This window comes from Pipistrellus kuhlii, unplaced genomic scaffold, assembly GCF_014108245.1.
Source record: "Pipistrellus kuhlii isolate mPipKuh1 unplaced genomic scaffold, mPipKuh1.p scaffold_m20_p_2, whole genome shotgun sequence".
In the NCBI taxonomy this organism is placed as follows: domain Eukaryota; kingdom Metazoa; phylum Chordata; class Mammalia; order Chiroptera; family Vespertilionidae; genus Pipistrellus; species Pipistrellus kuhlii.
Genome location: NW_023425515.1, coordinates 107,969,025 through 107,992,536, shown reverse-complemented (window position 1 = coordinate 107,992,536; position 23,512 = coordinate 107,969,025). Strand labels below are relative to the sequence as shown.

Sequence of the window (23,512 nt, the reverse complement as noted above, 5' to 3'; positions counted from 1 at the left end):
TACTTTGAAATAGTTTTATTGGCTCATAAGACCTTTGCATATAAAAAAAATACCCCAGAACACTATGCAATATTAAATCACAATTACATTTTTTTTTTTTTTAGCAATTAAAACTACCCAGAATATACATTTTTTTAAAGGGGGAAAAATCCTACAGAACTAAATTCTGAAATGACATCATGATTTAAATACTATGACAAAATAGATAATTCCTTATAACATTAACTCATTGCACAAAGCTGCCAGACGCTTCCATATGCATCATCATTGCAGAGAGCAAATGAACACAATTCAACAGTACACACTTAGCTGAAGTAGCTGTGCCTCCACTTAAGAAACTCTCAAATTTCTGGCACAAAAAGTTGGGCTGTTTTAACTTTTACCAGAAAACCATTTTCACAATCCACTTACTCTTTTTCTGGCCATTCCTATTTAAAAAAAGAAGAAAAAAGAAAAAAAAAAAAAAAAGTAACATCCTTCTGCTGCCATAGCCTCAAAGAGTCAGCATCGTCTTTGCTTGAAGAAATCCACTCCTCTCAATTCTTCGGGCAGGTATTCCTGGTCCACAGGCTCACTGTACATGGGGTTGTATTTGTAGCCCTTGCCATAGCCCAGGTCTTTCATGAGCCGGGTTGGTGCGTTCCTCAGGTGCAGTGGGACGGGGGGCAGAGGCCCCTGGTGGTTCCGCAGGCAGGCTTTGACGTTATTATAGGCGCTGTACACCTCAATAGACTTTGGGGCTCTGGCAAAATAGACTACACACTGGGCCAGAAGCACCTAGATGAAAAGGAAACATTTTGTTATGAAGGTACCAGAAAGTTTGTTTTGCAGAAGACTCATTATGCCTTTAGCTAATTCTGAGAAGATTCCCACCACACTTTTATCACTCCTCTTTCTGCCTCTAGTCTGGACAACCACCTAAGACAGAAAGAAGAAATTCTTACATGAGGAGAGAGGCTGAACCAGACTTGTGGTTTTCTTTTTTAAACTGAAGAATTTTTTATTAAGTGAAGTTTTTCTTAAAACCCCAATACATAAGACATTAACTACGAAGCTGGTGTGTTTGTGGGTGAACTTGCACAGACTTCCTGTTCAGCTTCAACACTTCTACCCCCAGGAAACTCTGAGCACTTCCTCTGAACCTCAGGCGACAGGAAGTAGTTTGAAACCATGACCTGTCAATACCCAAGATCCCCTCTCTCTCCAGTTTAAGCTTATAAGATGGGAGCTAAATAAGAAGTTCTTCAGTACGCCCACACATTAACTAATGGTGAAGGCAGAAGATAAAGGATGTCCCCTCAAAATGTATACACACTTTGGATGATTATAGAGTCAGTGTTTATTAACATACAATTCATTTTCAAAATTTAAAACAATCTATAGAAATGAAGATGCCTGTTTTCATACTGATGACTGCTGTGGTCCGGGCCCTGATAATAACATTAAGAATAATTTCGTTCAGTATTTGTGTATCCTCAATTTGTTGACTACTGCTGGTTTTATACTGTAAACTTAATATTTTATGTATCTCCATTAAAAAAAAAAAAGTCTAGTGGCACTTTAGGATAACTTTTCTTTGTTCAAAGATTGGTCTGACTTCACCAATTATTTCAAAGCAGTTAAACCTACAAAGGAGTGAAAATTAAGTGAGTTATCAAGTGTTAAAGTGTGTATACATTTTTTGGGATACCCTATATATGTAAATCCACAAGGGGACACAATACAAGAGAAAGGAGCAGAGCTGAAGATGTTACCTCACATTCAGGCATGCCTATGAAGTGACAGCCCTGGTAGGCAGCCACTGCTTGTGGTAATGCGGATGGGTCTGCCAGACCTGCACACAGAGAGAAAGGGAGATGTAAGTCACAATGCACACCTTCCCTGACCTGTCTATGTGCTGCCGAGACCTGGGACTGTCACTGCTAGTACACTGCTGACCAGAAAAATCCCACTTAGCAGAATGAACAGACTTTTCTCTGATCTCATTAGCTTATTCAAGACAAAGTTACTGAATGGTTACTGTGTGGTGTCAAAAATTATTTCCTCAAGGATAAAATTTCCATTCTATCTAGTAGGAAAAATAATACATAAGTAATACAAAATATATAAAAATAATATGTAAGACCATGGAGATAGTCACAAGGATGGATACATTAAAAATAAAAGTTACACCCTAGCTGGTTTAGCTCAGTGAATAGAGAATCAACCCACAGACTGAAGGATCCGGGTTTGTTTCAGATCAAGGGCATATACCTCAGTTGCAGGCTCAATCCCCAGCTCTGGTTGGGGTGCGTGTGGGAGGCAACCAATCGAAGTGTCTCTCTCACATCAATGTTTCTGTCTCTTCCCCTCCCTTCAACTCTAAAAAAAAAAAAAAAAAAAAGTCAATAGAAAAATATCCTTCCAGGATTAACAACAAAAAAAGTAAAATAAAACGAAACCTTTACTAACATCAAGGAAACATTTTTCTGATCTTTTCCTTTAAACAGTGCCCAGAATCTTCCGTTTCTATCTCAGAAGCAATCCAATAAAAACCTGAACACTTGGCGAAACCAGTTTGGCTCAGTGAATAGAGTGTTGGCTTACGGTCTGAAAGATTCCAGGTTTGATTCCGGTCAAGGGCATGCACCTTGGTTGCGGGCACATCCCCAGTAGGGGGTGTGCAGGAGGCAGCTGGTCGATGTTACTCTCTCATCGATGTTTCTAACTATGTATCCTTCTCTCTTCCTCTCTGTAAAAAATCAGTAAAATATATTAAAAAACAAAAACAAAAAACTGAACACTTTCTGGAAAGCAAATTTAAAATATTTCTTAGATTTCAATACTCATGTAATGAAAATCACCACTGAAGAGGGAACAAAATGGTGACTTTAGGAAACAGACACTCAAAAGCTCAAACACTTTAAGGAATAAACAGAGTTCATACTTCACTCTTTTCTTCTTACCTGTCCCACATGGTACAAACAGCAACCCACCCTGCCCTCCACCCACCCTGCCCTCATGGGCTCCAGGCTCTGGGCCCTCCTATCACACTCACCTATGTCTTCACTGGCAAACCTCACCAGCCTCCTTGCCACATACAGTGGATCCTCTCCTCCTTCGAGCATGCGTGCCAGCCAGTAGAGGGAGGCGCTGGGGTCTGAGCCCCGCATCGACTTATGAAGAGCAGAGATGCAGTTGTAGTGCTCTTCTCCTGGACACCACAGAAAGCACCTGCTCAGTTATTGGCAGAAAGAGGGACTCCTCAGGGTTCAGAGGAGGGTCCACCAAGCCCTTTATTGCTCTTACTGGATGACTTAGGAAAGCCTAAACTCCCACAGTGCCTCGGAAAGCTGAGGAGCATGTGTCATAGGCTGTTCCGTACTGCTCAGTGCGAGGGCACATGCCACTAATGCGGGAGTTGGAGCAGGCCTGTGCAGTAACATGGCTAACCCAGCCCATCAGAGCAGGGGGCTGCGGACACCTGTGGTTGTTCACAATGAATGGGAGCCCACACTAAGTAAAGGCAGGGACATTCACTGTGAAAGGTGGTCCTCACAGACACTGGAGGATGTGCCAGAGCCATGAAAGGGAAGAGGGCAATCGCGATGGTCTGGCTTCTTGTGTCCCACTGGCAACTGGAGGGGAATTGACCCTGGGCCTGGATGTAGCCCATAAAAAGAAGAGCCAACTGGCAAGAACAGCTGTTATAGACCATTTGCTCCTCAGTGTCATGTCCAGTTGCCTTTCTGATATCTGAAGCCTGTGGTCATTGAATCTGGTGTGAGACACATGTGCAAGTGGCAGGATCCCAGGGCTGACACAGGGACTAACAGCTCTCACCCTGAAAACATGCAGCCCTTCTCCCTCACCACTTGGTCTTACCCATTTATTTTTATTTTTATTTTTAACTAGGACAACAAGTCAGTCAATGTGCTTTAGGAAAACATATTTAAGAGAAAATTATGGCTAAACATTTAAACTACACACATTTCACTATTTTCTGACCTTCATCTCTTCCCTAAATTTGAGAAGAGGGCATGCTGCTCCTGAGAGAGAAGTGTTATTAGAAACAGTCCTTCCAGATAAGTATCTGGTCTGTGCTCCTCAAGCCAAGACCAACAAGATCATGACCTGTTCTATACAGCATCTGGGCCCAGGGAAGTCTGGGCCACAGGCTCTGCTGATAAAGTGACAGCCTTCAGTTGCAGAGCACAGGACAATGAGAAAGATCTGTGAGGCCAAATGGGGGCTAAGAGGGGTGACCGAATCCCTCCTACTTTTCAGAGGAGCACCGAGGCAGATCCATGTTTCAGCAGAGCTGCCAGACTTCTGTGGACAAACTGAGTTGTTGCCTGTTCCAGGGCTTCCTCAACTAGGTCACAGTGGCATGGAAACTGTCTGGAAAAGTGTCCTGGTGAAACCCACATGGTTCTGACCACCTTCTTCAGTCCTGGACGCTGGCCCTGTGCTGAGCCCTTCTAGTGCTGAGCCTGGACACGGCAAGGGGCCAGACAGTGCATGACTCATGGACATGGAGAAGGCAGCAGCCACCTCTACTTCACTCCCTGTCCGATGTAAATAAGGAACCTCCTTGCCACGGGGGTTCTTCACTTTCTTATATTTTTACTGAGGGTCAGCAACAAAAAGCAAGATGGTTAAGACCTGGGCTCTGGAGCCAAGCTGCCTGAGTTGAACACCAAATGTATTAGCTATGTAACTGGGCAAGTGATTGACCCTCTATAACCTCCTGGGGTTTCTCATATCTGTAAAGTGGGTATTATAAGTTGAGCTAGTTCACAGGGTTGTATTAAATAATAAATGCCTGGTATGGAGTAAGCACTATAGAAACATGTGTTAGATCATTATTCTATGCTAGCTTCATTTTTGCTTTTAGTATATATATACACACACACACACACACACACACACACACACACACAAACAAACAACCGTATTTTCCGGCGTATAAGACGACCCCCACATTTTATAGTTAAAACATAGGTTTAGGCCTATATTTGCTGTATAAGACTACCCCCCACTTCCGAGGCAACACCAGTTCTTTTTTAATAGACTGCCTCTCTGACTCTGGCCACTCCAAGGAGGTTTTTTATGCATGCAAATTATACATGTTCTGTACCCGAAGCTAGACTGTGTTCTAGTAAAAAGCCTGCTAGGGCGGTGGTATAGTGCCATCCTAGATTTCCAAGTGAGGTGCTTTCTATCCATCCTCTTTTCTCTGTTCCCTCTGCTGAGACCTGAATTCAGACCATTGAAAAAGCCCGGTTGACTTTTTTTCATTTCAAAAGTCATCTTATACGCCAGAAAATACGGTGTATATATACTGCTTTATAAGTTAAAATTTCATATTACTTATGCAGAACTCTGACTTAATGCATGACAGGGAATGTGTTCTCACTTGGAAATTTCTTCATTCTGATGCAAAATTTATCTGAGCTAGTTATTGGGTCCAACAATAATAGAAGACAGTAAAAGAAATTATTAGGATCTTGGGGGTAAGAGTCTTTGTTTCACCCAAGTTACAAAAGACCCCAAAGTATAAGCCAGAAGACTTCCAGGGCAGTGCTTCAATCACCTTTCTGATAGGGCAGCCTGATGCTCTAGGATCTGAACTGTGTAAGTCTCTGAATACACTTTGGAGCAGACAGACTATACACAGTGATTTCACATGAGGCAGGTTGGGATATAAGACTTGTGGACTGTGTGGGTCCTCAAGACGGGGCTCCAGTGGCTTCCATGGCTCCAGTCCATCCTAGGGCAGCAAAGAGCTATAGAGAAGGTGATCCCCAAGGAGCAGGACCCGAGGACTGGACATGTATGGCATCCATGAGTAGGTATGTGTGAATGTGCATGAGTGTGAGCAGCATGAGTGACCTGCTCTAGCAGTGAGACTGGTGACTGTGGGGAGGGGCTGACATGGAGGCAGCACGGCCAGTGGGGAAGTCACAGTCCTCCTAACCAGTCAGACCTGGAGTTGAGGATGAATTTAAACAGTTGTTTTGTGAGTTCAGGCAAGTTTTGCCATCTGTAAAATGAGGATAGTATTAAGATCTCTTAAAGTTATTTTAAGAATTAAAACAAAGACAATGTATATAAAATACTGAGATTCAATATTAGATAATGTTATGTTAAATGGTAGCTTTCTGTTATTTTGGTAATGGACTGATAAAGTATGAGAACAGTTCTAGTTGGTCTAATCAAAATAAAGTCACTTTTATGACACCTCCAAGAAGAGAAAAAGACCACTGTTGCTGGGACTCCCAAGAAACAATGGAGAGTCCAGAATGTGGGACTATTTTTACCTCTTACAATTTTTAATTTTGTTCACATCTCCAATGTGAAATTCTATATCCAGAATGATTTACTTTTCAGATTTTCCAAGCATTCATGACATTCAAGGCCTTTGGAGACCTTCGGGACATGAGGGAATACCTGGTGAGAGGCACATTCACATCAGAAAGTAAAGAGGACTGTTTTTAAAGGCCTCTGATGTGTCCTGCCTGCTTGTCAGCCACCCTATCCCCATTTCACCCCATTGTCCCCACTAGCTGAGAAGCTTCAGTCACTTCCCCAAGGTCACAGGTTGCTCACCAGGAGGCAGTGCCTAGAACCAAAGTCCTTTTTAAACTCCCCACCCTTCTCTAACACATAAGAAGTCCTCTCCAACATCAAAAGGCATTTGGAAATATTACTAAAGATATGGTGCAGCCTCCATGATCTCTGGAATGTTCAATCATCAGCTCCCTTTCCAGCAGAGCTTTCCAAGGTGTGGAAATTCTATTCCTGTTACTGGGATATCCAGAATCGCACAGATACTCAAGCCTGAAACATCCAGGCTAATCTACAGTGTGCTATCTTCCTCACCCACATCTTCTATAAAAAGATACAAATGTGCTGTGCTTATGATATTTAATATTGCCAACTCAAGGATTTAATAAGAGCTGGTATCAGAACTGATATCTGTAAATGTGGTTCTACAAAAACAGGTAACTATACAAAGCAAAATTAAATTTTTCAAAAAGCTATTTCAAAATCAAAGCATCAAGATCCAAATAAAACTTAATGTTTAGTTCAAACATTAGAAATTAAAGAATTTTAATTCTCATTAAATAAAGTAAGTCATTTATTTCAAGAGTCCTACTGTTATTTAATGCCATTATAAATTACCTGACGAATTACTGTTAATTGAATGTATGGGTTTTAAAAATGCTTGTCTTCTAAAAGGTGCCATCAGCGAACAATGGAAAAATAACTATAAGTTTGAAGCCTGCAATTTCAAACCTCAAAAGCCCTCTCACTTTTCATCAGGACAGCTTCTGCTCTGCAATTCTCTTGAGAATGCTCAGGAAGCTGGATCTTTGAAATCAGACTCTGAGTGTGAGGTTTAGTTCTATGACCAACTTGGAGATCCTACTGAGAAACACATTCATGCTTTGGACTCAGATGAAGGTCAGAGGCCAGGAAGTGAGGGTGTGTGCACACAACTTATTTCATTCAAGTTTCATTTTTTCCACATTTCAGAGTTATTTACCTGCTCGGTCATATAAAATGTGAGACTTCTGGAGGCCTTCCTTCACATCATTCTCTGTGATCAGAACTCTACTGGGAGAACAGGCTTGCCCACTCTTCTTACAAAGCATCTTCCTGGAGCTTAACCTGGCCAGCACCGCCAGCTGCAGTCCATTCAGTCCAGTTCGGGCATCCCCATCACTGAGATAAGCCAGAGTGTCCACTGCTTTATCCTCTATGAATACGGAGGGCCTGCAATACAACCAGTGTTAGTTTTGGTCACACTGATATGACACAGCTTTAGCATTTCCTAGCAAACTCTTAGCAAGGTCACTAAAAACTATCTTGTTCAAGATTCCTGCTCTATTTTGAACTTACATTGTTAACATGGTTAAATACTGTTGAGACTGAAAACTGACCTGACTTTGAGTCATGAAGGTAAGTCACTGGATAAGCACGTACACAGAAGCATGTATAAAGACATAGAAGTTTTAGAAAGTTACCGTGGACATGTGGTCTCCATGGTTCTATCCTACAGAACAGCGAAAAATACAAAAACACTAGTGCCTCATTATGATGTACAGAAAACATGCCGCACACATAGGCCACGTCCTGATAACATGGGTATGCTCAGATCACTCCCCACACAGGGGAGAGGTGGCAACACATTAGAAAGCTAGTTTTGAAAGGCTTCTCATCACAGCTTAATTCTCTCATTTTACAAAAAACAAACCAGGTATCCAGTTATGCTGGGCAGAGCAGCACCTTGGAAGCAGGTCTCTGGGATTCTGGCCTGGGGTGCACATCCAGGTGGGTATTAATCACCTTAAGTGTGTATAGTAGTAGAGATCACAAAAGATTCTGCCAGGCCCTGACTGGTTTGGCTCGGTGGATAGTGCGTCAGCCTTCAGACTGAAAGGTCCCAGGTTTAATTCCAGTCAAAGGCATGTACCTTGGTTTCGGGCACATTCCCAGTTGGGCGGTGTGTGTGTGTGCGCGCGCGCGCGCGAGTGCGTGCAGGAGGCAGCTGATCAATGTTTCTCTCTCATTGATGTTTCTAAAATAGATATTCAATATCTGCAAAATAATAAATAAGACTAATTTGCCCACAATTTCAGTGAGACATTTATTTCCTTTTAAATTATAATATAGAAAGTATAACCCCCCCCAATATATGATATTATCTCTTCCATCTAGAAATAACAATAGTTACTATGGCCTTTGTTGAATTTCATTTTTGATCCATCCACCCCTTCAACCATAAACCTTACATCTAATTTAAAATAAAATTGGGATCATACTACCCTGTTTCCCTGAAAATAAGACAGTGTCTTATATTAATTTTTGCTCCCAAAGATGCGCTAGATCTTATTTTCAGGGGGTGTCTTATTTTTCCATGCGCTATGTCTTATTTTCGGGGAAACACAGTATGTATAGTTTGTATCCTTAACAATTAAATACATTTTTGAAAAACAATGTACTCAGAACTCTAAATATTACTTATTTATAAAATGTACACTATATTAAACTAGAGGCCTGATGCATGAAGACTTATGCAAAAATGTGCCTTCCTTCCTCTGGTTGCCAGCACCGCCTTCACTCCAGCTGGAGCCGCCTTTTTGCTCCTGCCTGGAGCTGCCTTTTCGCTTTACCACATTGCCCAGAGGCTTTGAGTGGCAGGGGTGGTGCATAATGCCTATGTTCCGCCCCGCCCAGGCCACTCAGTGCCTGTGTATGCAAATTAGCCCACCATCTTTGTTGGGTTAATTTGCATACTCACTCCTGATTGGCTGGTGGGCATTGCGACGGTATGGTTAATTTGCACTTACTCTTTTATGTAGACCAAAGGCCCAGAGTATGAAATTTGTGCACAGGCAGGGGGGAGAGGTGTCCCTTAGCCCAGCCTGCACCCTCTCCAATCTAGGACATCCCTCTCACAATCCAGGACTGCTGGCTCTCAACCACTTACCTGGCTGCCTGCCTGATTGCCCTTAACCACTTCTGCCTGCCAGTCTAATCACCCCCTAACCACTTCTCTGCCAGCCTGATTGATGCCTAACTGCTCCTTTGCCAGCCCAACTGCCCCCAACTCCCCTCCCCCACTGGCTCCATCACCCCTAACTTCCCTTCCTGACTAGCATGGTCACCCCCAATTGCCCTCCCCTGCTGGCCTGGTCACCCCTAACTTCTCTCCCTTGCCAGTTTGGTCACCCCTAACTGCCTTCCCTGCCAGCCTGATTGCTCCAACTGCTTGCCCCTAACTACTTCTGCCTGCCAGTCTGATCAACCTCTAACCACCACCCTGCCAGCCTGATCAATGTTTAACTGCCCTCCATTGCAGAACTGGTTTCCCCAAATGCCCTCCCCTGCAGGCCTGGTTGCCTCCAACTGCCCTCCTTTACTGGCCTGGTCCCTCCCAACTGCCCTCCCCTGCTGACCTGATTGCCCACATGCCCTCCCCTACCAGCCATCTTGTGTTGCAGTGATGGTCAATTTGCATATTTCTCCCGGTGCATGAATTTGTGCACAAGTGGGGTCTGGCCCACCCACCCCAATTGGGGCAGATGGGACCGAAGGCTGAGGAGTGGGGGGGCTATCAGGGGCGGGGCCACTGAGGGGAGGGGCTGCTGGCAGTTGGCCGGCCGGCCCTGATCCCTGGTCAAATTTCCAGTTGAATGGTTGAGAGGACAATTTGCATATTAGCCTTTTATTATATAGGATTTTTAAAATAGGGGTAAAAGTCACTTATTGCTTATTACCTTAACATTAGTATTTTGGTAGAAATCTTTCTATGAATTTGTCCTTTGTATAGAGACAAGAATGCTCGGGGGACAGAGTAAAAGTGTGAGGCCTTTAATACTCTAGTGTCTACTATTCTGCCCAATTTCTATGGAATCCCCATATATTGATAGAATCAGTAAGCAGGCCCTTTTACTTATGAGAGAAGACAACTCATAGACTGTTTCATAGATTTATAGATAGCACACAGTGAATAAGCCTTTGAGAATGGGCATGTATTGTATGTGGCTGGAAAATAGGATCCTTCCTTCAATTTTTAAACTCTTAACCAAAGTCCAAGTTATTCCATCATTATCTTTGTTAATCATGGAGAATGAGAGTGCTGTCACAATAAAGCCAGAGCTGAGTGCTTCCAACTAAGCTCTCACTCCATTCTTCCTCCCTCCAATATGAACCACAGTCCAAATTTTGCCCAACATTCAAAATGAGTTAGTTTAAAAACAACACACCACACAAATGAATCTTTCAGTTCTGGTCAAATAATAAAAGCGATTACTGATGGCTCTCACAATGGTCAAATAAATCCCCAAGTGAAAATGTGCTACTAAGAACACTGTATAGGATGTTCAAAGGGTTCTACCTACCACTCAGTGTTTCCTGAGACCTAGTTCATACTAGCTGGGTTCTGAGGAGTAATAAAATGTGTGAAAAAACTTTGAGATTTTAGGAGAGGGAGCAGATGAGATGACCTGGGCCAAAAATGATCAAATAAGGGATATTTGTATTTATATTTGCAAAACTTCTCAGCAAATAGTAATTACTGCACAAAATATCTTGAAAGAGTGTTCCTATTCCAGAGAATGTAACAGGATTTTCAAATTTAAGCATAAATTTATAAAATGTTTTCCATTTGGAATGAACTTTTCAAAGTTACCATAGGATTAAATGAGGCACAATTTACTTTGGGCTAGAGTGCCTGCAATTCCATCGCAAAATATAAAGAAAGAAACAAGATAGTAAATTATATTGTTATAATGTGATTAAAAAACAAACAAACCTCACCAAATTCTCAACTGTTCCACAATAAGAAAAAAAAAGGGGGGACTGAAATAAATGCTTTGGAAAAGATCATATTTCTAGTTAATAAGACCTAGAAATAAAGATAGACTACTTTCTCTAACTGAAGTGAAATGCTTTGGACTTAGCAGGAATATAGGAAGCATGCTGTACATGCTATAAAGACAGCTCTTTCGTTTCTTTTTTTCTTTCAAGGGTGTGAATCTTTCTGCCCATTGTTTTTCTGGTGAATAACATGGGATCTGAAGGCTTCTATTGAGATGGCTGGATATTTAAGTTGAAGGAGTGAGATTCTAAAAATGTATCTGTTGTTTCATGGCAAAACAAAAGACTCAGTAAACTCTCCCTAAATTACAAAACAATATTCTGTGAATCTCTTTCACTAAAGAAAACATTCCATGGATAGGGTAACAACTGCTATGCAGTGGTCCTCTACCAGGAATGTACATCAGATTACAGAGAACTTTCCCAAGTACAGCCCGTGTATCTTACCCCACATGTACTGATTCTGAAATTTCCAGGGACAGACCCTGAGCACATCTTGTCAAGATGCCCCCCTGGTCATTGTGATGTGTAGATCTGGTTAAGAGGCACTCCTGCTAAATTACAGCTGGAAATCTTGCAGTCCCTACTACTTTACAAATTAATACAGTGTTGTCCTTACACAAAGAAACAGAAAAAGAATATTAATACTAACTAGCAGCAGTTTTAACTTACATTAAATAGTAAGTAAGCCTTTTAACTTTATACCTAGACCCCTTTTAACATCTGAGATAGTTTAGTAGTTAAACATGACTTCAAAAACTGGTTCTATTCTCTTCAAGCTGGATGACAAATGACAAATGTCTTAATAAAAAAACAGTAAAAGGAAGTATAATGGTACACAGAGGCGGCCATGTGAAGATGGAGGAAAAGATTGGAGCAATCCTGCCACAAATCAAGGAATGCCACAAATCACCAGAATTTCAAAGGAAGGACTCTCTCCTAGAGTTTCTGAAGGAAATGTGAACCTGTCAACAGCCTGATTTCAGATTTCAAGCCTCCCTAACTGTGAGAGAAGAAATTCAATTCTTTTAATGTAGAGTTTGTGATAATTTGGCACAGCAACCACAGGAAGAGAATACAAGGTCCCCGAGATCTCTTTCTAGTTGCCAGTGTTTTTATGTCATCATTTAATAATGTGTATTAATGTAACATTTTTCTTTATATCAAAACATTTTTAAGAAAAATTATTAAAATCCACAACTCCTTCGGACTTCTATGCTTGTGTTGCTCTACTGTTCTTTCTATTCAATGTTAGAAAAGATTATTTTTAAAGGGCAGGTAGAATAGTTCAAACTTTTATTAAAAGCAAAAAGAACCAAAAACAATCTCACAGCCACCTTATTTTGGGCCACCTCATTTGGGATCTCCTCTCAAGATGATCAGAGAAAAGCCCCCATCTCAAAGTCAAGCCAGCACACCTTCCCTTCAGCACAGAAGCCACTTCACCTCTTTCAACCAACTCTTGGAACTGTGCCTAGACAGTAATACGGCAATTACAGACTTCCATATCACTCTCTTCATGCCCACAAATTTATGGGCTATTATCTGGCCTACAAACTTCTGATTCTTTATGGATGTTTTTGAATATGCATGTATCCTGTGACCTGGAATTTACAATCCTTCAAAACAGCAAGTAACACGAGTTTTTACTTCTCATTTTCAACAGTGCAAGCTCATCAGACAATAGACCATGGATTTTTTTCTTGGCCTCCAAACTAAACTCAAAGCACAGATAACATGCTTTACTGTACCAAATGACAAAAATGTTGAGAGAGCAAATACATGACAACTGATAAACCAAAGGCACTATGGAATAGATAATTCAACATAAACTACCACTTATCTCCATAACTCTCTTCACAATCAAAACACAAATGAGTATACATAGAGTACTATTTTGCAGATGTCACACTAAAGCTGAAGGGTGAGAGGAAGTGATATGCTATTTTTTGGCTGCTCTTCTTTCCTGTTGTCTGGAGTGCAAATATAACAGCTAGATTTCCAGTAACCAGTAAGTTACCTTGGGGCTTGAGGTAGAAGCCCTGTGCTCAAATGGTAGAGCAGAAAGATAAGCCCATGTCCCTAAAAATACTGTGAAAGATAACTGGCTAGAAGCTGCACTTTTTATACCTTCATACTAAATATAGGCGGGAAACAGAAAAAAAGAACACTTTCATCTCATGCTGAGAATTGATATTTTATAGGTATATACTGCATAAGAATTCACAATTCCTCAAGTAAAATCAAGAATGGGCCTGGCCAGCGTGGCTCAGTGTTTGAGTGTTGACCTATGAAGGAGGAGGTCATGGTTCAATTCCCAGTCAGGGCACAAGCCGGGTGGTGGGCTTGATCCCCAGTGGGGTAAGTGCAGGAGGCAGCCAATCAGGATTCTCATCATTGATGTTTCTATCTCTCTCTCCCTTCCTTTCTGAAATCAATCTACACTAATAAAAGAGTAAGATGCAAATTGTCCATACTGCGACGCCCACCAGCCAATCAGGAGTATGCAAACTAACCCAACAAAGCTGGCGAGTTAATTTGCATATGCAGGGTGGGACACAGGAGTTCCTCACCATTCCAGCTGCTCCTGGCCTCTGGGCAGTGTGGGAAGGCGGAAAGGCAACTCTGGCAGGAGTGAAGGCAGTACTGGCAGCTAGGGTAAGAAAGGCCCTTTCTTGCACGAATCTTTGTGCATCGGGCCTCTAGTCTATATACATAAAAGCCTAAGGAACTGGCCAATTAGCCATGCACTGACCACCGTGGGGAAAATGCTCAATGCAGGAACTGCTGAGCTGCCGTGACTTGAACCAGAGAAGAGGGAGTCTGATTCTAAGGGGCGTCACCCAAGAATCTCCCTCTCACAATCCAGGACCCCTTGGGGGATGTTGGAGAGCCGGTTTCCACAGGCCAAGCTGAGGGACCCCACCAGTGCACAAATCCGTGCAAAGGGCCTCTAGTAAAAATTTATTTTAAAAAAAGGATGGTGTAAGAATCAGCTTGATTACTTTCCAGATTTGATTACCTGCTCACCTCCTCTCATACACAACCTTAAACAGTCTGGGATTTCTCTGAAAATGTTGTAGATGTTATCTAGGACACCAAAATATAAGAATACAAATGTACTCTCATAGCTTTCCAGAAATAAAGTAATTATTTGGGGTCAAAAGTCTTTTCTTCCTACTTGATTTTAGTGTAACCAAATCTAACTTATGTCTACAGTACTGTATATATAATGTCAGTTAGCAGGGATTTGAAAGTAAAATTTTACCTAAAACTGAAAGAGAACACCATCCACTATTAATGATCCATGGCAACTGGGGTGGCCAGGTACTTCTGTTAGGAAGTCACTAGTAATGGAATAATTCTTCCTATGGCCTATGACATCTCCCAACTTAACTTGTCAGAATTTCTAACAAGCAGACCAATAAGTTAAGCTCAATAATCTTTAATTTCATTTTGCTTGCTGCTAGTATGCTTGGACAGTAGTATTAAAGGGTTCTTGATACTTGGGCAATTATCCCTTATGCTGGATTACACAAAAAGCAACAACAAAAAAAACCCATTAAACTATTTCTCTCATGTTAAAAGGTATGATTTATTTATTCATTCAAAAACCGTTTATTAAACATACTAGGCACCTGTTGAAGGAATATTCCTGTAAGACTTCTGGTGGGCTTCCCTCATGCCTCACCCATCCTGCCCGCCTGTGGCCACGTCCGCCACTGTCTCAGTGGCTGCACGTGCTGCCACCCCCGCTGTGTGCCTTGCCCCACATGCCAGGCCCATTGTGCCCACTGCCCGCTGCCGCTGCATACCTTGCTTGGCCCAGTGCTTTCCCTCCAGCATCTGCAGCCATCTTGCTTTCCACTTTCCCTCCCTCTTCCTTCTATGCTGTCTTCAGTTTTCACTCCTCCCTCCCTCCATGTGTGCAAATTAACTGCCATCTTCCTTCGGTTAATTTGCATACTCACTCTGATAGGCTGGTGGGCGTGGTTGGTGGGTGTGGTCTGTGTAGCAGAGTGGTTAATTTGCATATTACTCTATTATTAGGTTAGATATTATATGCTGTGCTGGGGATAATGAACAAGAAGGAAAAGTTCCTGTCCTCCTAGCCTTCTCAGGAAAGTAAAGGATATAAGAAAGTAAACAGGAGAATGAAAAGAAGTCATAGTTAGGACCAATTCTAAATGAGTGGTAACAGAGTAGTAAATGATCTACTGGAGAGAGAAGGTGTTTTCCAACTGGAAGCAACTTTAACAGACTAAGATTCACTGGCTTGCCCAGCTAGTGTGACTTGGTAGTGGCAAACTGACCTATGAACCGGGAGGTCATGGTTTGTTTCCCAGGCAGGACACATGCCCAGGCTGCAGGGCTTGATCCCTAGGAGGAGTTGTGCAAGAGGCAGCCGATCATGATTCTCTTTCATTATTGATGTTTCTCTCTCCCTCTCCCTTCCTCTCTAAAATCAATAAAAAAAATATTTTTTTTTAAAGAAAAGGATCACCAGCTCACTTTTGTATACCGTTCTTAGTTTCACTTGCTTCTCTCAGATTTTAGTGTGCATGCAAGTGACGTGGGAATCCTGTTAAAACGCAGAAATCCTTTTTAAGATGACCTCCATGGCTTTTCTGTCCTCATTAAATATTGGCATGGTAGTGATTGGGAGTGGGAAAAACAAGTGCCCAGCATACAAAGGGCTCCTAAGTCTGCGTACACCCGACTGATACCAGCAATTCTATATATCTTCTTAGTCACAATTCTGATGGCTATCCCATCACAACTATACTCTAAAATTATGTGATTTTGTTCCAATTGGGGGTCCCTGGCCACATTTTATGTCTTTCATGAGATATAGCATAATTCCTCTTATATCTGAGATAGGGGCAAATGGGAGAGACCAGACATATAGGGAGAGACTGTTGAAACCTAAACCCTGAGCCTATGACATGTACTTAATCCTCACAGAAGAGTGGCTCCAGAACTTGGCCCCAGGGCAGGCATCAGCAGCTGTGGGGTCCCCAGCATGAAGAGGCAGGCATTAGCCTCTCATCACACCAGATTAAGCTCCACTGCAATATTTCAACTGACACATGAATCAGGGACATCTGAAGAATACAGTCTAAAATTAAGAAATGAAAATCTGTAACTGAAGTAATCTAATTGATTATCCATGATATAGGACCTGTGAATAAAGAACCTCATGAAGCACTCATATACAACTATAGATTACTGAGAGGAAAGGAATAACCTCTAATGTGTCTTTTCAGTTAAAATCACTTTACTTCCATGAAATTGAGTCTGACTTTAAGAGAATGCAAAAATCATTCTAAAATGATTTAAGTGATTTTATGGTACCATTTACATTATTTTTTACTTAATATTTTTAAAAGAAGTAAACTGCAAGAAAAAAATGGAATCTGATGATAAATCTCTAAAGAATTATAAATTAAATCTATTCCATAAAAGAAAATAATCAATAAGGCTTCCCATAGCTTTCCAAGACTTAAAAGTGTGCTAAGTAAAGAACCAAATCTCTAAGCACAAAAGCAAACACCCCAAAACTAAAATATCGGACCAAGCAATGTTAAAGCTAGAAGAATTATAGATACAGCCATTATAAACTACAAAACATCTAAAAAGGAAGAAATATTTGCAGAGATATACTTGCACTCCCTTCTCCCTGTTTTCATTACTTGATCAACATTTCTTCTGTCCCCACTCTCTCCTTACTGCTGTCCAGCCCTTTCTGGACCCCTGCCAGGGGATTCTCTGGGAGGTGTGTTACTCCAGGATACGGCAGTCAACTTACTCAGAACTGCTGTTGCTGCTGTGGCTCAGAGGATCTGTGGGATGGCTGGAATCCAGGATGTGGATGCCCAGTGAGTTGATTGCTCGCATTAAAATAGTCACCATTGCCTCTACTGGAAGCTTCTCAAGAACAATAACCCTACAGCGACTCAGAAGAGCAGCATTGACTTGGAAAGAAGGGTTTTCCGTGGTCGCCCCAATTAGAGTGATTGTCCCACATTCCACGTGAGGAAGGAACGTATCCTAATCATGGGAGGAAAGCAGAAGACATTGATTCCAATCAGCGACAACCTGCGGAGTCCTATGTAAGTTGGCCAACTATTTCTTCCTTTTCCTAATTTTGATTTCAGGAATAGGAGCTTTATAGTCATTGAATATTGAATATGGATGCAATAGCAAGAGAACACAACTAATGCTTTTTTAAGCCTAAAACACATCTTCTGGAATGCCAATGCCCAGGTTCAGTCTCTTGCTGGTAGAATTAACAGCTCAAAGTAGATTTCTACTCTAGTTTCAATATAAATGATTTATTTACTTAGAAAAGTATCTTCTATCCCAAGGCCAAACTGAAATAACTTAAATATAGCAGCTATGTAATTAAAGAAGTCTAAGAGAACACAAAAACAGTATTTCCAAAATCTTCTTCCACTGCAAGTACTCAAGACATATTGTTATTCTTCCTAATAAACTTAGTAAATATACATATTTTATATATTAGTGAATGTGTAACCACCTGATGCTGCTAATGGGAAATGCTAAGTCAATGATCCAATATAAAATCTGTGGTGCTAACATCCAGTTATAACTCTAAGAGTCTAATTAGTGATAGAGTCAAATCAGGTAAAAAAGTTTAGCTAAAGAGATGATTGGCAACCCGTGCTTCTTTGTAGACAGTTAATAATAACAACAGTTGCTAGCATTTGTACAGTGCTTACTGCTTTTCAAAGTGATCTCACATACTTTACATTCTATTTAATTAATGTTTACAATGACCAAAGAAAAGTTAATATACCTGCTGAGATTTATTGAACCGATGAATCTCATCGATAAAAAGTATGGTTTTCCTTTTGAAAAAGCTCTTTTCATTTTGAGCTTGTTTTATGACATCTCGTACATCATTTGTCTTGGCATTTGTTGCAGATAATGTCACAAATCTTATGCTATGTTTCTTGCTGTTGTTGGCTATGATGTGAGCCAACGTGGTCTAGAAAAGATGACACACACAGTTTGAAAAGCTGATCAGACACAGAGAAAAAAACACCCATGGGTACAAGCACAATCAACATAAGCATATACCAAGCAACTTGACCTCTGAAAAATGCTTAGCAGCATAGACACAATCTGAAATACCATAGCATATTATCAGAAATTTAAAAAGTCTGAATCAAACAGGAAAGTAGCTAAACCTTAGGCTAATACTGATTTTTTCTCCTTTGAACCTAACCCCATTTGATTTTTTTTTTTGTGGGGAGGCGGGGGAGTCCAAGATATTTGGAATCCTAGTAAAAAGAACAGCTGTTTTGATTTAGTAGAGCTTGGGTGACAGCTGTGATCTCTTCCAGCCAAGAAAACATTACTGTGGAAGGACTAGGTGTGTGACTCAAGTGTAGGGACCACAGACTCCATCAATTCCACACTTGGAACCTTTTACAGCTTAGGAGAGGAAAGTTAGCTTTTCATTGAGAGACCAATGACAACTAGCTAGCATTTAATATGACTGCATAATACTTCTGAATGTCTACATTGGAAGGAGGTGAAACAGCACTCTGAGCACGTCAGTACTTCCCAGAAAACAATGAAGATCTAAGGAAAATACTGCTCAGTGCCAGGCATTTAACAGTGCTCTACAAATCTGCATATGCTAATTAACATTATTGTTAGCAATATAGTAATATGGATGGGAATAAAGCAAAAGAGAAGATTGTTTAACTTGAGAGTCAAATTTGTCCCTAAATGGAAAGGTGGCATTTTAATTTCTAAGTATAGCACCAATAGACACGAGGCTGCTTCTTCAGCAAATTCCTGCCTGTTGGCTCCCAAGCCACTATGTTGAGGAATATAGCCTGCTACATCTTTTGTCCAGCATCTTCTGAGTTCATCCTACTCATCATCTCCCTAGGGACTTTTCTTGTCATATGAGACCATCGACAGCTTATCATTATGGACAATTAATAAAACTACTACTGCTCAATCCCCTAAGGAATAACAACTAAATACACCACAATGGTAATACATTATTTGGGTTACATCTGATTTATACCCGGCCAAAGGGAAAGTATGACTGCAAACAAGGCAACAAAAGAAACATGCATTTCAGAAACTGGGGTAAAGGGAGATGCAATTAAGTTGTGGGAGATGAAGCTGGAAAGAAAAAGTGGAGAAAAATCATAAAAGTTCTGGTGTACTAAGGAGTCTGAACATGAAAGCTCTGAGCCCCTTTACTCTGAACCTAAATGTTGCCTTTCATTCACTGGTGCTCATTCCTCTCCCTCTTCCTATGGATTTTTTTTTTTTTAATCACATATTTAAACACCCCAGCCTACTCACCCCCCATCCCCCAGTCTTAACACTCCACTATTTTTCAAGCACTCTTCCAATGACATGTTTTCTAGACATCAATATCTTAACTGTCCTCCTTTGGACTTGTGGTAATTGCAAAACTGGACACCAAAATACAGCACCGTTTTGTTTTTTCCCCCTCTAAATACATGGCATTATGAAGGCAGTTATGGAAATTCTAGATGAAAATGACTGGCATAGGGCAAAGTGTTCGTACTAGTTTTGTTAAATAGTTTCAAAGATAAATACAAATCAGTCTGAGAAAATAAATTAACAGCTAGATGGAAGAGAAAGGAGGAAGCACAGTAGAAATTAAAATTTTTAAACACTGATGCCATATACCTACAAATGTAACATACAAATGATCCTCTGCAATATGAAGCATGCTGTTTCCTTAAGAATTTGGTCATTAATGTGGTGTTGGAACACAAAAGTAGATTAAATCTAACTGTCCATATATTCTTGTAAATTTATGAATTCACCCAATTCTCATTTTGAAAACGACAGAACACGTGTCTTAGGAATCTGGGTGGGTGTGCCTTTTCCACATCCATCACAACACCTGCGGGGCAGGCACCGCCCGGGCTGAGGCTACCAGACGCCCTGCGCTCTTAGGCCTCGGTGTCCAGAGCCGGGCGGTTCTTCGGGGCTCTCAGGCCGGTAGATCCATGCCCGCAGCGGAGATCCAGGCTCGAAGCCTTTCCGGCCAGGCGGCACTCACCTTACCGCAGCCCGGCGGCCCCCACAGGATGAGCGAGGGGATTACATTCGTCTCCAAGAGGGACCTGAGCAGGGTCTCCTGCCCCACAGCTCTGCTCTGCCCGATGTAGTCCTGCAGCGTGTCGGGGCGCATCTTGTCGGCCAGCGGCTTGCCCTCCAGCATCTGCCGGATCTCCTCGGCCGCCAGCGCCCGGGAGTGCCCGCGGACCGCGCCGCTGGCCCCGAAGGCGGGGGCGGCGGCGGCGGCGGCGGCTTCCCAGTGGCCCGGGTCGTCCTCGCCTTCGGCGTCCGCATCGCCATCGCCCACCGCTTCTTCCTCCTCCGGCGCCTCCGCCTCGTCCCAGCTCCGCGGAGACGCGCTGCCCGCCACGGCGGCCGCGGCGGCCGGCCTCTTCCCAGAGCCCTTCCTCGCCGGGCTGCTGGAGCGGGCCACCGGGAAGTCGGGGATGAGGCGGGCGCCGCTGGGCGTGGGCGGCGCGTCGTAGCTCTCCCGGCTCTCGGTCTCGCCGCCGTCGTCGCCCTCCTCGCCCTCGCCCTCGCTGCTCTCGGCCGCCGTCGGGGTGGCCGGCTGCTTCAGCGCCGAGCTCTCGGAGAGCCGCCGCCTCTTGGTGCGGGGAGGCGAGAGCCCCTTGGGCCGCTCCCCGGGCCCGGGCGGCCCGGCCGCAGGCTCCGCGTGCCCCGCGGGGTTGAGCAGCAGACAGCGGTCCAGGTGTGAGTTGATGTGCGCGGCGGGCATCATTTGCTGGCACACGGGGCACTGCACCTGGTGCAGCTGCGACAGGAAAGGGTCGTCTTCCGGCCCGCTCACCTCCATGGCGGCTGCTGTCCTCGCTGGCGCGCTCGCAGCGCCCCTACGCACGCCCAGGGCTCGCGATGCCCTTCCCTAGGCCCCACACCGCGCGACCCAAGCTCCGGGAGGCGGCAGGAAGCGAGCAGGCCGGGGGAGGGCGCCGCTCATGCTTCGCGCCCGAAGTTGCTCGGGGCGGCCCGCCCTCAGCTGGCGTCTCGCGCTACGCCTCGCGGAGAGTCTTCCGCACCGTTTTTCCGGCGCTGCCAGCGGGATACGTGTCCCGTTGCTTGTCGGGAATTGTAGTCTGCGCACCCTCTCTGGCCGGCCTGCGAGCCTCCTGAGGTCAACGAGGCCAGCGGACTGCGCGTGCGCACGAGCGCGTGTTGGACAAATGGGCACTTGAGGCCCATGATACCTGAGTGGTGTCCCTTGAAATGCCCTTAGGTCGCGTCCTCGAAAGCGGTTTTCTACACCCGGAGCTGAACTGATGTGTGCAGTGGGCGGAGGGATGAGAAGAGCCCTGAGCTTGTAATTAAAGGGAAAGGGGTTCCCTTTTCTCCACATACTCGCCAACACTTGTCATTTGTTGATGGTAGCCATTCTGACAGGTGTGAGATAGTACCTCACTTTCGTTTTGCAGGAAGGTAAATATATAAGGAAACTAAGGAAAGATACAGGCTAGTTTGTTATGTAGATTCCTCTTGGTTAAAAGGATTTGGAGTTGTTTCTGGCCTTTCTGGTAGAGGGGAGTGGGAGTGGGCACCTTTACAGTGTATGTCCTGCTTTTAAGTAAATTGGGAGAGAGTAGAGAACTATCTGCGGCTTCGCAACTGCCTTCAATTCACAATAACCCTTATACTAAAGTGGCATTTTGGTGTGGCCTATTCCACTGTCCTTTACGTTCTAAGGCTGCTCTCAAAACAGATTGTAAAAGAAAGTATTACTAAATATGGAAATGTAATATACATTATTTTAAACATTAATAGAAATATATTGACATTTGGTCATCATGAACATAAGCAAATACGTTAAAGTGATGACAATAACTGAGACAATTGTGAAATTTGTTGAATGTCTTGTCTCTTAAATAAAAAGCTTACATTTTTTCTTTAGAAATGATACATGCTTATGGAAAATCTACTCAGAGACAATCATTATTAATATTTTAGCACCCTATTTCAGTCTTTTTAAATGCATTTCAATATAATACTGTGTACTTACATATATAAATATGATTATGTTTTTATTGTTACCTAATATGTATTTTCAATAATATACTACTAGTGCCCCAATGCATGGATTCGTGCACATTGAAAGGAAATTGGGAGCCAGCATCCGCGTGTTGGGGGAGTTTCCACACTCCCTGAGCTGCTGAGAGGTTGTGTGGGAGTCTGTCCTCCTCTCTAAAGTTTCCTGAAAAAATATTTCCAAATGTTCCTTCTGCGGCCCGGGTTGCACCTTGCTAGCTGGGAGGTCCCCAGTGAACACCTTGGGCCGGGCTGAATGCTTTCCGCTGCTTGCTCAGAGTCAGGTAAGAGATGCTCAGAGGTGAACAATACAAAGTTGGGGATCTTGGAGTGAGGGGGTGCTCTCTCTCCCAGGCCAGGCCCTTCAGATCCCTCTCTCTGACTTTTACACTAATTTTTAGACGCCACCTTGTGGCCATTTTTAAATTGCTGCCTCCCTCTGTAGTGCTGGGGCAATCTGTAAGGGATGAGATTTTATCTGTATGCTCAAAGCAGAGTTCCAGGAGCCTGGCAGTATTATCAGGCTCATCCTGGTTACTCTGAGTGTCCGCGCTTCATCTGTTCCCCAGTGATTGTACCTGTAGGCTTGCCTCTCAGCAAGTTCTGGCTGAGCAGTGGGCATCCATGGGCGGGGTACCAGCACCGCAAGAGTGAGGCGGGCAGGAGGGGCAGGGGGCGAGGTATCCATCCACACCACAGGAGCTGCCATCTGTAGACCTGCCCGCCCACAGGAGTCACCGGGGATCTGTGGGGAACGTGGGAGCCCAGAGGGAGCCCAGATGCAGGCCAGGCGGGGGAAGGGTGCAATGGACTCCATTGCGGACACTCGTGGGAGATCCGCTCATTAGATTGGGCTTTTCTCACTTTTTCCAGGACTCTCTTTGGAGGGGAGGTGGGGACTAGTCCGGCTTGGAAGTGGCACCTGAGGGTGGTAGGAAGTAAAGAGGGAGAGGTGGATCGCGGTCCCTGGTAAGGCGCGTTCTTAATATTTCAGTTTCACATCCGAAGGAACATGGCA

The 23,512-nt window shown here is 43.3% G+C and overlaps 2 protein-coding genes across 3 annotated transcripts in view; one reads left to right on the top strand and one right to left on the bottom strand.

The window, feature by feature from the left end:
- WRNIP1 (WRN helicase interacting protein 1) lies at nt 1–21,493 on the bottom strand. 2 transcript variants are annotated; one of them, XM_036446534.2, is made up of 7 exons: nt 20,459–21,491; nt 18,191–18,382; nt 17,180–17,421; nt 7,532–7,761; nt 3,038–3,193; nt 1,755–1,834; nt 1–777 (listed from the first exon to the last, which is right to left on the bottom strand). In XM_036446534.2, the coding sequence occupies exons 1-7, from the start codon at nt 21,269–21,271 to the stop codon at nt 502–504; spliced, it is 1,989 nt and encodes a 662-aa protein (XP_036302427.1). In that variant the 5' UTR covers nt 21,272–21,491; the 3' UTR covers nt 1–501. The 2 variants fall into 2 exon arrangements, with proteins under 2 accessions (XP_036302427.1, XP_036302428.1); XM_036446535.2 differs by lacking the exon at nt 1,755–1,834 and having other exon boundaries at nt 586–777; nt 20,459–21,493.
- MYLK4 (myosin light chain kinase family member 4) overlaps nt 17,374–23,512 on the top strand; it is a 108,699-nt gene continuing 102,560 nt past the window's right edge. The window contains exon 1 of the mRNA XM_036446537.2: nt 17,374–17,483. Within this exon, the coding sequence (XP_036302430.2) occupies nt 17,428–17,483 (56 nt within the window). The 5' untranslated portion in view covers nt 17,374–17,427. The remainder of the gene's footprint in view (nt 17,484–23,512) is intronic.

What these genes read in the sequence shown, in the direction of transcription:
- WRNIP1 (XM_036446534.2), bottom strand. Translation starts at nt 21,271, where the DNA reads ATGGAGGTGAGCGGGCCGGAAGACGACCCTTTCCTGTCGCAGCTGCAC. An exon ending in CATTTTATATGACCGAGCAG is followed by an intron (nt 3,194 to 7,531) that starts GTAAATAACTCT and finishes TGTGGTGTCCAG; the next exon opens with GAGAAGAGCACTACAACTGC. An exon ending in TAGGCATGCCTGAATGTGAG is followed by an intron (nt 778 to 1,754) that starts GTAACATCTTCA and finishes CTTTTCATCTAG; the next exon opens with GTGCTTCTGGCCCAGTGTGT.